Source organism: Hypanus sabinus, chromosome 1, assembly GCF_030144855.1.
Source record: "Hypanus sabinus isolate sHypSab1 chromosome 1, sHypSab1.hap1, whole genome shotgun sequence".
NCBI classification, from domain to species: Eukaryota; Metazoa; Chordata; class Chondrichthyes; order Myliobatiformes; family Dasyatidae; genus Hypanus; species Hypanus sabinus.
The window spans coordinates 114,325,023-114,340,304 of record NC_082706.1 but is presented as its reverse complement, the minus strand read 5'-3'; the positions used below and the strand labels follow the sequence as shown (position 1 = coordinate 114,340,304).

Sequence of the window (15,282 nt, the reverse complement as noted above, 5' to 3'; positions counted from 1 at the left end):
TAAGACTCTGTATGAATCTGTTTTTAACCGCTGGTAAAAATCGCCTTTAAGAGGGGACGTGTTATGTCCGCAGCTCCCTCCTTTGTGAGAATCGCAAGAGCACTAGTTGAGGGAGGGTCAGTAGACCCAGGAAATGGGAGAGAGAGAGAGACGTGCTGGATGCCTCGTTCCACTGGTGATGCAAATTAATGCGACATTGACCATTGTCTCCTGGAGACAACGTTTGTGGATTGGGGACTATGTTACGTGCAAGCCCTCGGGCAAGGTAGGCTGGTTGAGAGAGAGATTGCATCATCCCAACCTGATTGACATCTGAGACCCCGTGAGGAAGTATAACAGAGGGTCTGGGGGAACAACCCCTTTAGACGCACCAGAAGAAACGCTAACGATCCCGTAGTAGCGGGAAGCCATTTGAAGGAAGCCACGTGCGTTGGATTCCGTGGCTGGAATCGATGGCTGGAACCACGGAAGACCGCTTTTAGCTAACAACGGGGAAGCCCGCTCCCCTGATTCAACGGATTTGCTTCATAAAAGACCTGGGCAAGTTTCTTTTCTCACTAATCTCTCTCTCTCTCCAACAAGTGAAAACCCAGCGGTCCCCCAAAAGGCTGAAGCCTGCAGGAACTGAGTGACTTTTATATTTCCATCGGACACTATATTATCCCCTAGACCAGGGGTCAGCAACCTTTACCACTGAAAGAGCCACTTGGACCCGTTTCCCACAGAAAAGAAAACACTGGGAGCCGCAAAACCCGCTTGACATTTAAAATGAAATAACACTGCATACAACGTTTTGTTTTGCCTTTATGCTATGTATAAACAAACTATAATGTGTTGCATTTATGAAATTGATGAACTCCTGCAGTTACATTTCTGCATGCAACAAAAACATTTTGAACTCCGAAAAAAAAGACGTTGGGTTGAAGGTTACTTTTAAGTAAAATACTCAACGTCTATTTGAGTCCTTCTTGTATTTATGAAAAACGCCAAACTTAAATTTGCCGCCAGCAGCAAACCAAAAATAACGCCAGCCAGCTGTCAACCTGAAAAATAAAAGGACTATTTCACTGAACAATGAAAACATATGAATATACGTAAAATAATAGGCAATTAAAATATTTATCATACTTGTTCAGGTTGACTCACACCTGACAATGCAGTCGTATTTAGTAGGGATGGATCGATGCTTAGGGGAGTGACCGGGAAGGATAATGTGTTTTTTTCCTCTCTGAACTCACAGAAGCGTTTCCCAAACGATGTTTGCATTGCGATGATTGCAGAATGTAAATACTCCGAATTTATCATGTCGTGACCTTGTTTGAACTCTCTCAAATTGGGGAAGTGAGACAATGTGCCTTTCTGTAAATCTCTGGCAAGCAACGTCAACTTGCGCTCGAATGCCAAAACATCCTCCAACATGTGCAGGGCTGTACGTCCTTACCCCGTTGAAGAGCTGTGTTCAGCGTGTTCAGGTGCGCTGTCATGTCTACCATGAAGTGTAGCTTTTCCAGCCACTCTGGCTGTTCCAGCTCAGGAAAGTTGAGCCCTTTGCTGCCCAGGAAAGTTTTCACTTCTTCCAGACACGCGACAAAGCGTTTCAGCACCTCCCCCCGGACAACCATCAGACTTTGTTGTGCAGCAGGAGATCAGAATATGCAATTTCCAGCTCGTCCAGTAACAAACGGAATTGACGGTGATTTAAACTTTTTGCCATTATTTTATTGACAATCTGAATGACAACATCCATTACTTTTGTGCATTCCGGAGGAAATGTTTGAGCGCACAGTGCCTCTTGGTGCAAGATGCAGTGAAAAGTCAGCAGCTTTCTGTCCAGCGACTTCTGCAGTAAAGCCACAATTCCCTTGTGCGTTCCCGTCATATTCGGTGCCCCCATCAGTAGCTACTGACACCAGATGGGTGGTCTTTATTCCTTTGGCTCTTAAACAATTCAAGACAGCCTCACAGATGTCCTCCCCCCGTGTTTGGTCTCAACTCAATCAGTTCTTCCTGTGGCCCGGCAGAGTTTACATACTGGCAGAACAACGCTATTTGTTCAATATCACCTTTGTCTTTAGACTCGTCACAGGCAATCGAGTAGGCCACAGCTGAATTGATGTCTTTAATTTGCTGTCTTGTGATGTCTTCTGCCATTTTTATGGTTCTGTCTTTGACAGTCTTTGCAGAGAGGGGCATATCCCTGATTTTCTGCACAATTTCACTCTTGTTTTTAAAGTCCGTGAATAGATGTTCTGAAATCTTAATGAAAGATTCTTTTATATATTCACCATCTGTAAACTGCTTCCCGTGCCTGACTATTTCCTGAGCGGCAATATAACTGGCGTATGTCGTTGATTTTCCAGACTTCATCCATTTCTGGAAATGATTTTTGCTCAGATCAACCTTCCGCATCAGTTCCGAAACGGCTTTTTTTCTCTCATCTCCATCCGGATATTTTTGAGCAAAGGCTGCGTGTTTATTCTGGAAATGCCTTGCGACATTTGACTTTTTGTTGTTTGCTAGCTTCTCATTGCATATTAAGCATACCGGTAAACCAGTCTCGTCAACAGTGAAAGCAAATGAATCTGTCCACGTATCATTAAACGTTCTGTTTTCTTCAGTCACTTTTCTTTTTTTAGAATTCTCCATAGTTGGCTTACCTTGGATCGAAAAATTAAAGAAATCGCGCACTGGCGGGTGTCAGGTATTGGCAGTGGTGACGTATATTAATAGCGACAAAAACACTTTGTAGCGGTGTGCTCACGCAGTCAGTAAACTGCAGTCGAATAACTTTATTCGAACTAAACAGCCTTGCTTTTAAGCCTCCCTCAACCCAGCCCCCATGGACGCAGATGCTGCAAAAGACGCGTACTCACAAACCCCCGTAGGCTATCTCCCTTAGCCGGAATGCTGACTAATTGTGAGGAAATGTGTCGCCACACTTAGATTGTACAAGATCACCATAATCTTCAAATTTAGAATTACATTTCAAAAGCTAACAAACTAACATAAAATACATTTTAATTAAATACTGACCAATTATTTCCCAAAGCCACAGGGAGCCGCAGCACAGAGGTGAAAGAGCCACAAATGGCTCGGGAGCCGCAGGTTGCCGACCCCCGCCCTAGACAAACGATCAAGCTGTTTCTTATTGATGGTTATTATTAGACCCGCGCTTTTAGATTGAGTAGTGACGATGTATATTATCTGAATGTTTGTATTAATCTTATTTTTGTGCCCCTTCATAAATAAAGACTTTTAAAAATAGTACCATCAGACTTCAACGGACCTCTCTATCTTTGCTGGTAAGTGATCCAGTTGCGGGATTTCGTAACATGTAAAATCCAGTCTGCACAGGGTGTCAGCTGAAGGAGACTTGCTGGGAAGGGTAAAACACTGGAAGCAAAATGCTGATAGAGAAAAAAATTATGTCGGAAGGAAGAAGAGAGAAAAGCCAGGAAAAGGTTGCAATCGGCAAGTCAAAAATACTCAAGCCAAAAATACCTTAAGCATGGGTAAGGCAAAAATAGGTGAACTGTGACAAGGGAACCAATACACAAGTCTTGGCAACAAAGAATATATGAAGCTGTGTACTGTCTGGTTCTGCTTCATTAGGTTGCAAAGGAGGATGATGGACATAGTGGTCATTGAATTTACAGGAAGAAATAGACCATTCACCTCAAAGTGTTTAAATCTGAGCTCTGAAAAAAAGTTAACATCTGAAATATAAACTCTGCTTCTTCCTTCATATGTCCAATATTGCCTGGGGAATTCTGTACCTAAAGTTCCAAGTGGATTTTAACAAACTTCTTAATATTTTTCTAAACTTACCACTTGCTTTTTGATAATATTCTTCTGAAAGTGTTTAAAATCCTCGTTAGTTTACATTGCTACTAGTAATAACATCAGAATCCAAAGTTCTTTTGTTCTTTTTAAATGAGCTTTAAAAAGGAGAGTTTGCTGACTTTCAGTGATTTTCCAGCAGCCCAACTGAATTAGGAGGAAGAGAGAAGGCAACTGACAGTTCTGTGAGTAATATTTAAAAAGACACGTGTGGGCTTTCAGCATTGAATTGGGAACAAGAGAGGAGGCAGCTCACTGGTCAGTGAGTGAGATTTAAAAAGGAGCACTGGTGGCCTTTCAACATTCTTCTGGTGGCCCAATCAAATGGCGATTCATCAGCAAGGGCAAATAAAAATAAGGCAGGGACAAATGGAGTGGCCGTTGTGTCAGTGGGCCAGTGTTGGAGTGTGGAGGCTTTGGCACTTCAGGCTTTGGCGATGAATCTGATAAGTTTCTTCCTTCTTCTCCTTTTAAAGTTATTACATTGCTAGTGCAGTGAGGATGTGTTGCGTTGTGTGAGATGTGAGAATTCTGGGAGACCGCTAGCCTCCCAGGTATCCACATCTGCACCAAGTTGCAGATCCTCAAAGAACATGTTAAGGAACTAGAGATGCAGCTTGATGACCTTCGACTCACACAGGAAACTGAGGTGGTGATACTGGGAGGGAGTCGGCCCTAATTTGAAGGGGGCAGGTAATTGGGTGACTGTCAGGAGAGGGAAAGGAAATAGGCAACCAGTGCAGACTCCCCTGTAGCTATTTCCCTCTGTATTTTGAGAACTGTTGGTGGGGGCAACCTATTAGAGATAAACCATAGTGATCAGGTCTCCAGCAGTGTCTGGTGCTGTGGCTCAGAAGGGAAGGGGGAAGAAGAGGACTGTAGCAGTGTTAGGGGAGACCATTGTTAGAGAAATAGACACGTGAATCTGTGGAGATGTAAAGTTCTCAAATAGGCAACTGTGGCTGACAAGGGAAGTTAGGGACAGCATAAAAGCCAAGAAAAGGGCATATAAGGTAGCAAAAGTGAATGGGAAGTTGGATGGTTGGGTAGATTTTAAAATACAACAAAAGGCAACTCAAAAAGCTATAAGAAGGGAAAAGATGAAATATGAGGGCAAACTAGCCAATAATGTAAAGTAAAAGAGAAAAAGGGAGTTGAGAGTTGATATTGGATCACTGGAAAATGATGCTGGTGGGGAAGTAATGCGGGACAAAGAAATGGCAGATGAATTTAATGGGTACTTTGCATCAGACTCCACTGTGGAAGACACTTAGAAGTGTGCCAGAGGTCCATGAGTGTCAGGGAGCAGGAGTGAATGCCATTGCTATTACAAGGAAAAAAGCGCCAGGCAAACTCAAAGATCTTATGGTGGATAAGTCACCTGGATCAGATGCACTACATCCCAGAGTCCAGAGAGGTTGCTGAAGAGATAATGGATGCATTGGTCATGATCTTTCAGGAATTACTTGATTCAGACATGGTCCTGAAGGACTGGAAGATTGCAAATGTCACTCCACTCTTTAAGAAAGGAGGAAGGCAAAAGAAAGGAAATTATAGGCCAATTAGCCTAACCTCAGTGTTTGGGAATCTGTTGGAGTCTATTATTAAGGATGAGGTTTTGGGGTACTTGGAGACTAATGATAAAATAAGTCAAACTCAGCATGGTTTCTGTGAGGGGAAATCTTGCTTGACAAATCTGTTAGGGTTCTTTGAGGAAGTAACACACAGGGCAGATAAAGGAGAGGCAGTGGATGTCATTTACTTGGATTTTCAGAAGGCATTTGATAAGGTGCTATGCATGAAGCTTTTAAATAATATAAAATCCTATGGAATTACAGGAAAAATACTGGCCTAGATAGAGGCTGACAGGCAGAAGGCAGCAAGTAGGAATTAAAGGGAGCCTTTTCCGCTTGGCAGCCAGTGACTAGTGGTGTTCCTCAGAGGATCAGTATCAGGACCGCTACTTTTCACATTTTCAATTATTTGGATAATGGCATTGATAGCAAAGTTTGTGGATGATTTGAAGATAGGTGGAGGGGTAGATAGTGCTGAGGAAGCAATATGATTGCAGCAGGAGAGACAAGTTAGAAGAATGGGCAAAACAGTGGCAGATGGAATACAGTGTTGGAAAATGTATGATAATGCATTTTGGTAAAAGGAACAATAGTGCGGACTATTATCTAAATGGGGGGAAGGTTCAAACATCAGAGGTGCAGAGGGACTTGGGAGTTATTGTGCAAGACTCCCAAAGGTTAATTTACAGGTTGAGTCTGTGGTAAAGAAGGCAAATATAATGTTGGCATTTATTTCAAGTGCAAAGGAACATAAAGGCAAGGAAATAATGCTGAGGTTTTATAAGATACTAGTAGAGTATTGTTAACAGTTTTAGGCCCCATTTCTCTGAAAGGATGTGTTGTCACTGGGGAGGGTCCAACGGAGGTTCACGAGGCTGATTCTGGGAATGAAGGGGTTAACATATGAGGAGCGTTTCGCGGCTTTGGGCCTGTACTCACTGGAAATTAGAAGAACACATGGGGATCTCATTGAAACCTACCAAATGTTGAAAGGGCTCTATAAGATGGATGTGGAAAGGATGTTTCATATGGTGGTGGTATCCAGATCTAGAGGGCACAACCTCAAAATCGAGGGGCGGCCATTTAGAACGGAAGTAAGAAGGAATTCTTTTAGCCAAAGAGTGGTGAATCTGTGGAACGTGGTTGAGGCCAAGTCCGTGGGTATATTTGAAGTGGAAGTTGATAGATTCCTGATTGGTAGGGTCATCAAAGGATATGGCAAGAAGGCAGGTGTATGGGTTTGAGTGGGATCCGGGATCAGCCGTGATGAAATGGTGGAGTAGACTCAATGGGCCGAATGGCCTAATTCTTCTCCTGTACCTTATGGTCTTATGGACACCCAGACGGTATTTTGCCTCCCAAGTCAGGGTCAGGGACATCTTGGATTTGGTCCACAGCATTCTAAAGGGGGAGAGTGAGCAGCCAGAAGTGTTGGTACATATTGGCACCAATGACAAAAGCCACCAGGTTCTAAATAAGACCCCCAGGGCAGACCAGTCTGGATTTCTGCCTGTGCCACTCCCCATTAAGAGGATTTTGCAGATGAAGGTGTTGCTGAGGAACTGGTGCAGGGAACTTGGTTTCAGATTCTGGATCATTGGGAGCTCTTCTGGGGAAGTTACGTCTGAACACAAGGGGGACCTATATCCTTGCAGGCAAGTTTGCTGGAACTACTGGAGAAGCTTTAATCTAACTCTGCAGGGGATCAGAAACTGAGTGACAGGGCTGAGGATGGGGCAGTCGGTATACAAGCACAGGCAGTGTGCATTGAGACTGTCAGGAAGGACAGGCTGATCTTAGGGCAAAATTGCAGTCACTGGGATGAGCTGCAGTGTAACGGGAACAAAATCGAAAAGTGTGATGAATACATGACTGAAGGGGTTACATTTGAATGCACAAAGTATGCTGAATAAGGTAGATCTTGTAATGCAGTTAAAGATTGGCAGGTATGAAGTGGGCATCACTGAGTCATGGCTGAAAGAAGATTTTACTTGGGAACTTAATATTCAATGATACATGTTGTATTGAAAGGATAGGCAGGTAGGCAGAAGGGGTGGGCATGGCTCTGTTGCTAAAAATGAAACTAAACCCTTATAAAAAAGTGATATAGGATCAGAAGATGTAGAATCATTGTGGGTAGAGCTAAGTAATTGCAAGAGTATAATGACAATGATAGGGCTACAGGCCTCTGAACAGTAGCAAGGAAGTGAGCTATATATTACAACAGTTGATAGAAAATGCATGTCAAAAGGGCAATGTTACCATGGTAATAGGGCATTTCAAAATGCAGATAGATTGGGAAAATCTGGTTGGTGCTGATTGTGGATCACAAGAGAGAGAATTTGTAGAATGCCTACAAGCTGGAAGGAAATGATGGGTGAACTGTTTAAGTATTTTGCAACAGTCTTCACTGTGGTAGCAGTATGTCAGAAGCTGTAGAGTGTCAGGGGTCAGTAGCTAGTGCAGGTGCTTGGGAAGCTGAAAGGTCTGAAGATAGATAAGTCACCTAGACCAGATAGACTACCCCTAAGGGGCCTGGAAGAGTCTGTGGAGGTATTAGTAATGATCTTTCAAGGATCACTGCATTCTGGCATGATTCCAGAGGAATGGAAAGTTACAGATGTCACTCCACTCTTCAAGAAGGGAGAGGCAGATGAAAGAAAAGTTTAGGCCAGTTAGTCTGACCTCAGTGGTTTGGAAGATGTTGGAGTTGATTATCAAGGATGAGATCTCAGGGTACTTGAAAGCACATGATAAAATAGGCCATAGTCAGCATAGTTTCCTCTAGGGAAAACCTTGCCTGATAAATCTGTTGGAATTCTTTGAATAAACAAAAAGCAGGACAGATGAAGGAAAATCGGTTGATGTGTAATTGGATTTTCAAAAGGTCTTTGTAAAGGTGCCATACATAGGGGTGTAACAAGTTAAGAGCCCGTGACATTACAGGAAAGATACTAGCATGGATAAAGCAGTGGCTGATTGGCATGAAGCAGAGTGGGAATAAAGAGAGCCTTTTCTGATCGGCTGCCGGTGACTAGTGGTTTTCGGCAGGGATCGGTGCTGGGACCGATACTTTTTACATTATATCTCAATGATTTGCATGATGGAATTGATGGCTTTGTGGCAAAGTTTGCAGGTGATGCAAAGATAAGTGGAGGAGCTGGTACTGCTGAGGAAGCAGGAAGGCTGCAGAAGAATCAGATCAGGAGAATAGACAAAGCAGTGACAGATGGAATACAGCGAAAGGACCTATATGGCCATGTGCTTTGGTGGAAGGAATAAAAGCACAAATTATTTTCTAAACAGGGAGAAAATTCAAAAATCTGAGGTGCAAAGGGACTTGAGTGTCCTTGTGCAGGATTCCCTAAAGGCTAACTTGCAAGTTGAGTCACTGCTGAAGAAGGCAAATGTGAGGGGACTAGAATATAAAAGCAAGGATGTAATGCTGAGGCTTTATGAGGCAATGGTGAGGCCGCACTTGGAGTACCGTGAGCAGTTTTGGGCACCTTATCTGAGAAAGGATGTGACAAAGAAGTAGCGAGGGTTCAAAGTAGGTACACAAAAATGATTCTGGGATTGAATGATATGAGGAGTGTTTGATGGCTCTGTGCCTGTACTCACTGGAATTTAGAAGAATGGGGGGGGGGGATCTCATTAAATTTATCAAATGTTGAAAGGCCCAGATAGAGTGGATGTTGAGATGTTTCCTATACTGGGGCATCTAGGATTAGAGGGCAAAACAGAACAGAGGGATTCCATTTAGAACCAAGATAAAGAAGGAATTTTCTTTTAGTCTGGGGTTGTGAACCTGTGGAATTCATTGCCACAGGCGTCTGCAGAGGCCGGGTAATTGGGTGTATTTAAGGTAGAGATTGAGAAATTCTTGATAAGTCAGAGCGTGAAAGGATATGGGGAGAAGGCAAGAGAATAGGATCGAGAGAAATGTGGGTCAGTCATGATCAAATGGCAGAGCAGACATGATAGGCCGAATGACCTAATTCTGCTCCACTGCCTTATGGTCTTTTTCATTGTTGTAAATGTGTTATATATCAATTAGAATTAAAATTAAAATTATATATCAATTAAAGAGCATAAACGATAAGATATCATCTTCCTGTTTACGTAATAAGTTTCACATCCTGTTTCTACAAACGTAATTGGATGCCCTCCATTACTTAAGAAAATTCTCATATAAGCTACTTCTAAAACTGTCACTAACACTACTAACCCAATTGAAAGAGGATAAGTAAGAAAAAACCCACGTTGATTGGTCTCCACTTCAGATAGGGCAAGGTCCTTACTTGGCATGTTTTCTTGAAAACATGGGAAAATAGCTTGTTGCATAACTTTATAATGCCAAAGGCACAATATCAGCATTGCATTCTTTCCATGACCACTATCTTGATTTATTGTATGATAATAGAGACTATTTAAAACTTTCCTGTTCCAAATTTACTACTTACTGCCAGCTCACCAGAACATAACATATTGCTTATGATTGTCTCTGGCAGGAAGGAGTTTATCGGCACCTTGCTGAGCAAGCATCTGTGTATCTTATAAAGCATCAAAGCCTTCCAGTAATGAGCAAGTCTAATGTCTCAGCTTTGTTAATAAGCAATACACATGTTTCTCCACAGGATCTAAAAGCCAACATTTACAGTGTGCCAAATTGACAAAAAAAGCTAATTGAGGAGACTTTTCCAATGGAGTATAGTACACTTGGAGCTGTTGTTAGGCAACCGGCACAGCATGTGGGCTAGAGCTACCCCTCAAGTGGAAATGGGAAAAACAAGATGAGCAGTAAACTTCTTCAAGTGGAAAGAACACGTGTTTTCCAAAGATATTGGCAAACAGCACAAAGACAGATGAAATATATATCTAAAAAATATATATGCATGATGACATTCAATATAGAGAAACTTTTGATTAGAATTTATTAAAATCTTGCCTTGTAATTAATTGGCTACAGTTTTTTCAAATTATTCAGTATTCAAATTAGCCTGGAATCAGATAAATTTGCTGGCTGACGATCAGGAGAATTCGATGGAGATAAAGCAGAAATGCTGCTTGACAGATTCACATTTAATTATAATTGAGAATAACAGGGTTGCTGGATAGGATGAGGTTATAGGGCAAGTCTGGTCTTCCCATGAAAACCATAGTTTCAGAGAGGAAATATGCAGACCAGATCACCCAGCTTGCATCCTTTGGGACAGAGTTCTTTTTTGGGGCTACGAGAAGTCTGACATTTAAGGAACTATGAAAAACAAAAATGAAACTGAGTACAACAGAATGAATGGAAGTTCAGCAAAATGAGGCTTTGACTTTCTTCCTATCCCTATCGATGCTCTTTGGCTTGTTGTGTTTTCCTGGTGCTTTCTTTTTGTATTGCATTTAAAGACTGAAACAAAAGAGCATAAATTAGTTGAAGGAAAGGAATGAAATTTTAAAAAGTTGAATGGAAAAAAAGGAGTGTGACAGATATCACTGGATGCTCTAATGTGCCTTTAATATTGTTGGAAGTAAATTTGTCATTGGACCTGTGCGTATATGTACTTATGCTTTTGATAATAAAGTCACCTTTGACTTTGAATTTGATTGTATAGTTATTCTACAAATCATTGGAATTATCTTTAGATTAGTGGGAAAATGGACAGATCGTTCAACGAATAGGCCTTTCACTTAGTGCCAAGTTCTGTCTTTTGGAAGGACTGGCATGGGTTTGGTCCTGAAGAAGGGTCTCGTCCCGAAACGTTGACTGTTTATTCATTTCCATAAATGCTGTCTGACCCGCTGAGTTCCTCCAGCACTGAACTGTACAGCTGTTTTTACCAAATACTCTGATTCTCATTGTGTTCTGCTTCAGAACTCTCCCATACTTTGCCAAGACGTGAACAACTTTGACTCTGATGGAGGTGAAAGTGGGAACTTTTTCTTTGTTGTCAGCTGATGTCTGCAAATGGCACAAACATTTCAAGTGCAAGCAAATATTCGCGCACACACTTTATATCTGTGATTCACTGGACAAAATAGTCAAACACAAGAACTTGGTTGATTTACAGCAGGGGTTCCGACAAAGAGTGGCTTGTGTGCTTGAGTGACGAGTCACGAGTCATCACTCAGCCAGCTGCCAGTGTACCGTGAGAAGTGGTAGTAACGTTTGTCCCAAGCACACTCCAGTCTCCCCCTGCCCGAGTCAGCATTGAGGATTCTCATCAGTGTTACCTGGGAAGTTACACCTCAGAGTTGAGGAGTCTCATCAATTTACTGTTTACAATTTTTTCTGAATAAATTAGAATCTAATTGCTCAATTTATATTTGCATTTTATGCACTGTTAAAAGCTTATTTTTTACGTTTAATTTGTTCACCTGCAGTGTTGTATGTGGTTCAAAAATTAGAAATTAGACTTCATCTTCAAGTGTGATATTACTTTTGTAGCGGGTGTGAACATTAATCAAACATTTCCTAGGGGTGTGGGGCATAGAAAAGGTTGGGAACCACTGATTTACAGTATGGTATACCTGAAGTAACAATGTGTCCAAACAGAAAGTGAGGACTTCAAATTGTCACTTTATTTCTGTCCCACTACCATGTGGAATGCTGTACTGTCCCGATGAGGCCAAGTGTAAATTTCAGGAATTATATTTCATTTTCTGCCTGGGCGCATCAGAGCTTTCAGGATTCAATATCAAACTCAAAAATATCGAGTAATTTGCTTTCCTAGTTTGATCCAGAAATGGTTCTTCATCAGTAATATTAATACTTTATTTCTTCTTTCTGATAACACTGATTTGCTGGCCATTTCTTACAGCAGTGACGACATTCCACAGTTTTTACACGTTCCTCTGTCCTCTCCCGCTCACCGCCTTTATAATCCAACAGCCAGATAGCTTCAGCAGCCTATTATCACCGTGGTAAACCTATCATCATCCCCTTTCCCTATCGGTACCTTCCCCACTCTCTATGCAACTTAAAATTTTCTTATTTTTCATTCTATCCCAGTTCTTCACCCTGAAACATTAACTCCCTTTCTCATTCTACTGAAGTAGACCAACCTACATAGTGCTTCCTTTGCTTTCTGGTTGTTTCCAGACTCAGATAAATACAGTTACATTTCTGAATACTTCACATAAAAGATCCTGAGGATGAATGACTAGATGGATGGAAAGAGGGTACTTCCCCCGTGCCCCCTAATCCCCTCCAACCTGGAATTAGAGGGCACAGTTTCAGAATATGTGACCACACGCTCCTGACAGAGATAAAGGAGAAATTTACTCTCTCAGTTTCATGAGCTTGTGGTACTTTTTTTTTACCCCATAGAGTGGAGAAGGCAAAACCACTGAATATATTCAAGGTAAAGATTGTCTGACATCCAAACCCTATGGAGGATAATATATTTGGGAGAGTGCAATAAAGTGGCTTTGAGATGAAGACTTATTGAATGGCAGAGCAGACTCAAAGAACTACGGCCTACTCTTGCTTCTGGTTCTTATGTTAGTAGAAAAGAATACTGGAGGCATTTCTTAAACCAAGATTCATCTTACCATAATTGCTTTCGACCTTCTGACAAGCCCGTCCTCCTCTGCACTCCCAATCATTAAGTCCACTGCATGGAATCGTCTACTAGGGAAGGCTGTGAGAGGGCTTTCTCGTAGGTATATCCCATCAACTATTGGGCCCCATGTTTGGAATGGACCACTGATTGATAACAGCTGTGGAATCAAACAGAAAGAAGTGTGTAGGTGAAAACTTTGCCTGAGCATATTACCTTGTAAAACACAGAGACTGAGATACAGTGTGGAGTAGGCCCTTCTTGCCCGTTGAACCACACAGCCCAGCAATAACCAAATTTAATCCCAGCCTAATCAGGGGACAATTTACAATGACCAATTAACCTACCAACTTGCATGTCTTTTGGCTGCGGGAAGAAACCAGAGGACCCAGATGAAACCCATGTGGTCACGGGGGAGAACATACAAGCTGCTTACAGGAAGCAGCAGGAATTGAGCCAGGGTTGTAAAGTGTTGATTTCACAGGAACCACTGGATGACAAAAGGTAACAGTCTTTATTCTCTTTCATCAGACTGTTAGTCAGTCACATAATGCAACACAAAAATCACGTGGTACCTATGAGTCAATGCCTAAGTGATCCAATCAATCTTTACTATGCATCCAATTATCTGTAAGGAAAATTCCAGAAGAAACTTTGGGAAAAGGAGACTCAAAGCTATCTTTACCCTAAAACAAACTAGATTCAGGACATTAATGATATATTGTTTCTTAAACTGTTAGGTTTTTCAAGAATGCATTAAGTTTACATTTGAAAGTATCTTTCAAGGGACTATGGATATTTAGAAAACCTACAAATGAAAATCATCCTTCAATATACTCAAATAAAACAAAAAGGTAAGTGAACAATTCTGTGCTTCCGCGATTGAGGCATGACATCAAGATTTATAAATTCTCATTTACTCCAAACGCAGTTTGATTCATAAGCTTGTGGTATTTTAAACTTCAATAAGTCCAACATTGCTTCTTCTCAGGAAGTAAGATAGTTTGCTTCCATGTCAGATCTGTGGGCTGAGGCGGGATGTGTCATGAACCTGAAACATCAACAATTTGTTTCTTCCCACAAACGGTGCTACACTGGTTGATTTCCTCCAGAAGATTACCTGTTGCTCCAGACTCCAGCATATGCAGTCTTCATGCAGCAAGATGGGTCCAATATGGGATCTGTAAACTCTGCCATAGGTTGGACAGGTAGAAGTAGAAAGGCCAGTTGAAAGGATTGATAGTTTCTTACATGGTGCTTCCTTTGCTATGGTGCCCACATGTTCTAACCTTCGTGTGTTTCCATCCTAGATAACTGAAATACCTGGAATCTTTCTGGAAGCTCCATCGCTTTAAATGGCCCAGTGACTCCCATGAGCTGATGGGGTGCTTTTCTTTATCAGTAAGGCATTGAGGATGTTCTTGAAGCAATTCTTTGTTTATTTTGAAATCTTTTGCTGTTAGACAGATTGGAGTAGAGTGCTTTCTTTGGGAATCTGATGTCAGGAGCATTAATGATGTGGCTTGGCCACTGAAGCTGCTTCACCATGATTAGAGACTTCATTAAAGCTTCAATGCTGCAAATATTGCCTTGAGATGATGCCAGTGATAGTTCCCAAATCCTGCACTCATACCCCTTTTCAGTGCTTAAGCTTCTTACTGTTTGTTGTCCATACCATATTTCTAGGAAAGTCATGATCACTGCTAGTTGGTAGGCCATGAACTTGGTGTCAGGCCTCTGGCCTTGGTTCTTACCTTTCCTACAATGGCTGAAGACCATGCTAGAACACTGGAGGTGGTTGTAAACTTTGTCACTGATGATTGCCTTTACTGAGAGGTGGCTCCTGAGATAAACAAAGTTATCCACATAGACTTTCCTGCCTCTATCTTATCTATCACTTTCATAATTTTATATGTTTCTATAAGATCTCCTCTCATTTTTCAGAATTCCTGCGAGTACAGTCCCAGGCAACACAATCTCTCCTCATAGTCTAACCCTCTCATCTCTGGAATCAACCTGGTGAACGTCCTTTGCACCGCCTGCAAAACCAGTTTATCCTTCCTCAAGTAAGGAGACCAGAACTGCAGGCAGTACTCCAGGTGCATCCTCACCAGTACACTGTACAGTTGCAGCGTAATGTCTCTGCTCTTAAATTCAATCTCTTTAGTGATGAAGGCCAATATTCCACTTGCCTTCTTGATAGCCTGCTGCACCTGCAAACCAACCTTTTGTGATTAATGCACAAGTACTTCCAAGCCCTTCTGCACAGCAGTATTCTATGATTTTTTTATCATTTAAATAATAAACTGATATTC

The 15,282-nt window shown here is 41.7% G+C and overlaps 1 protein-coding gene across 1 annotated transcript in view; it reads right to left on the bottom strand.

Moving 5' to 3' along the window:
• Nucleotides 1-15,282, bottom strand: part of tg (thyroglobulin) — a 350,909-nt gene that overhangs the window by 77,341 nt on the left and 258,286 nt on the right. Inside the window, exon 45 of the mRNA XM_059987817.1 lies at nt 12,960-13,127. Within this exon, the coding sequence (XP_059843800.1) occupies nt 12,960-13,127 (168 nt within the window). The remainder of the gene's footprint in view (nt 1-12,959; nt 13,128-15,282) is intronic.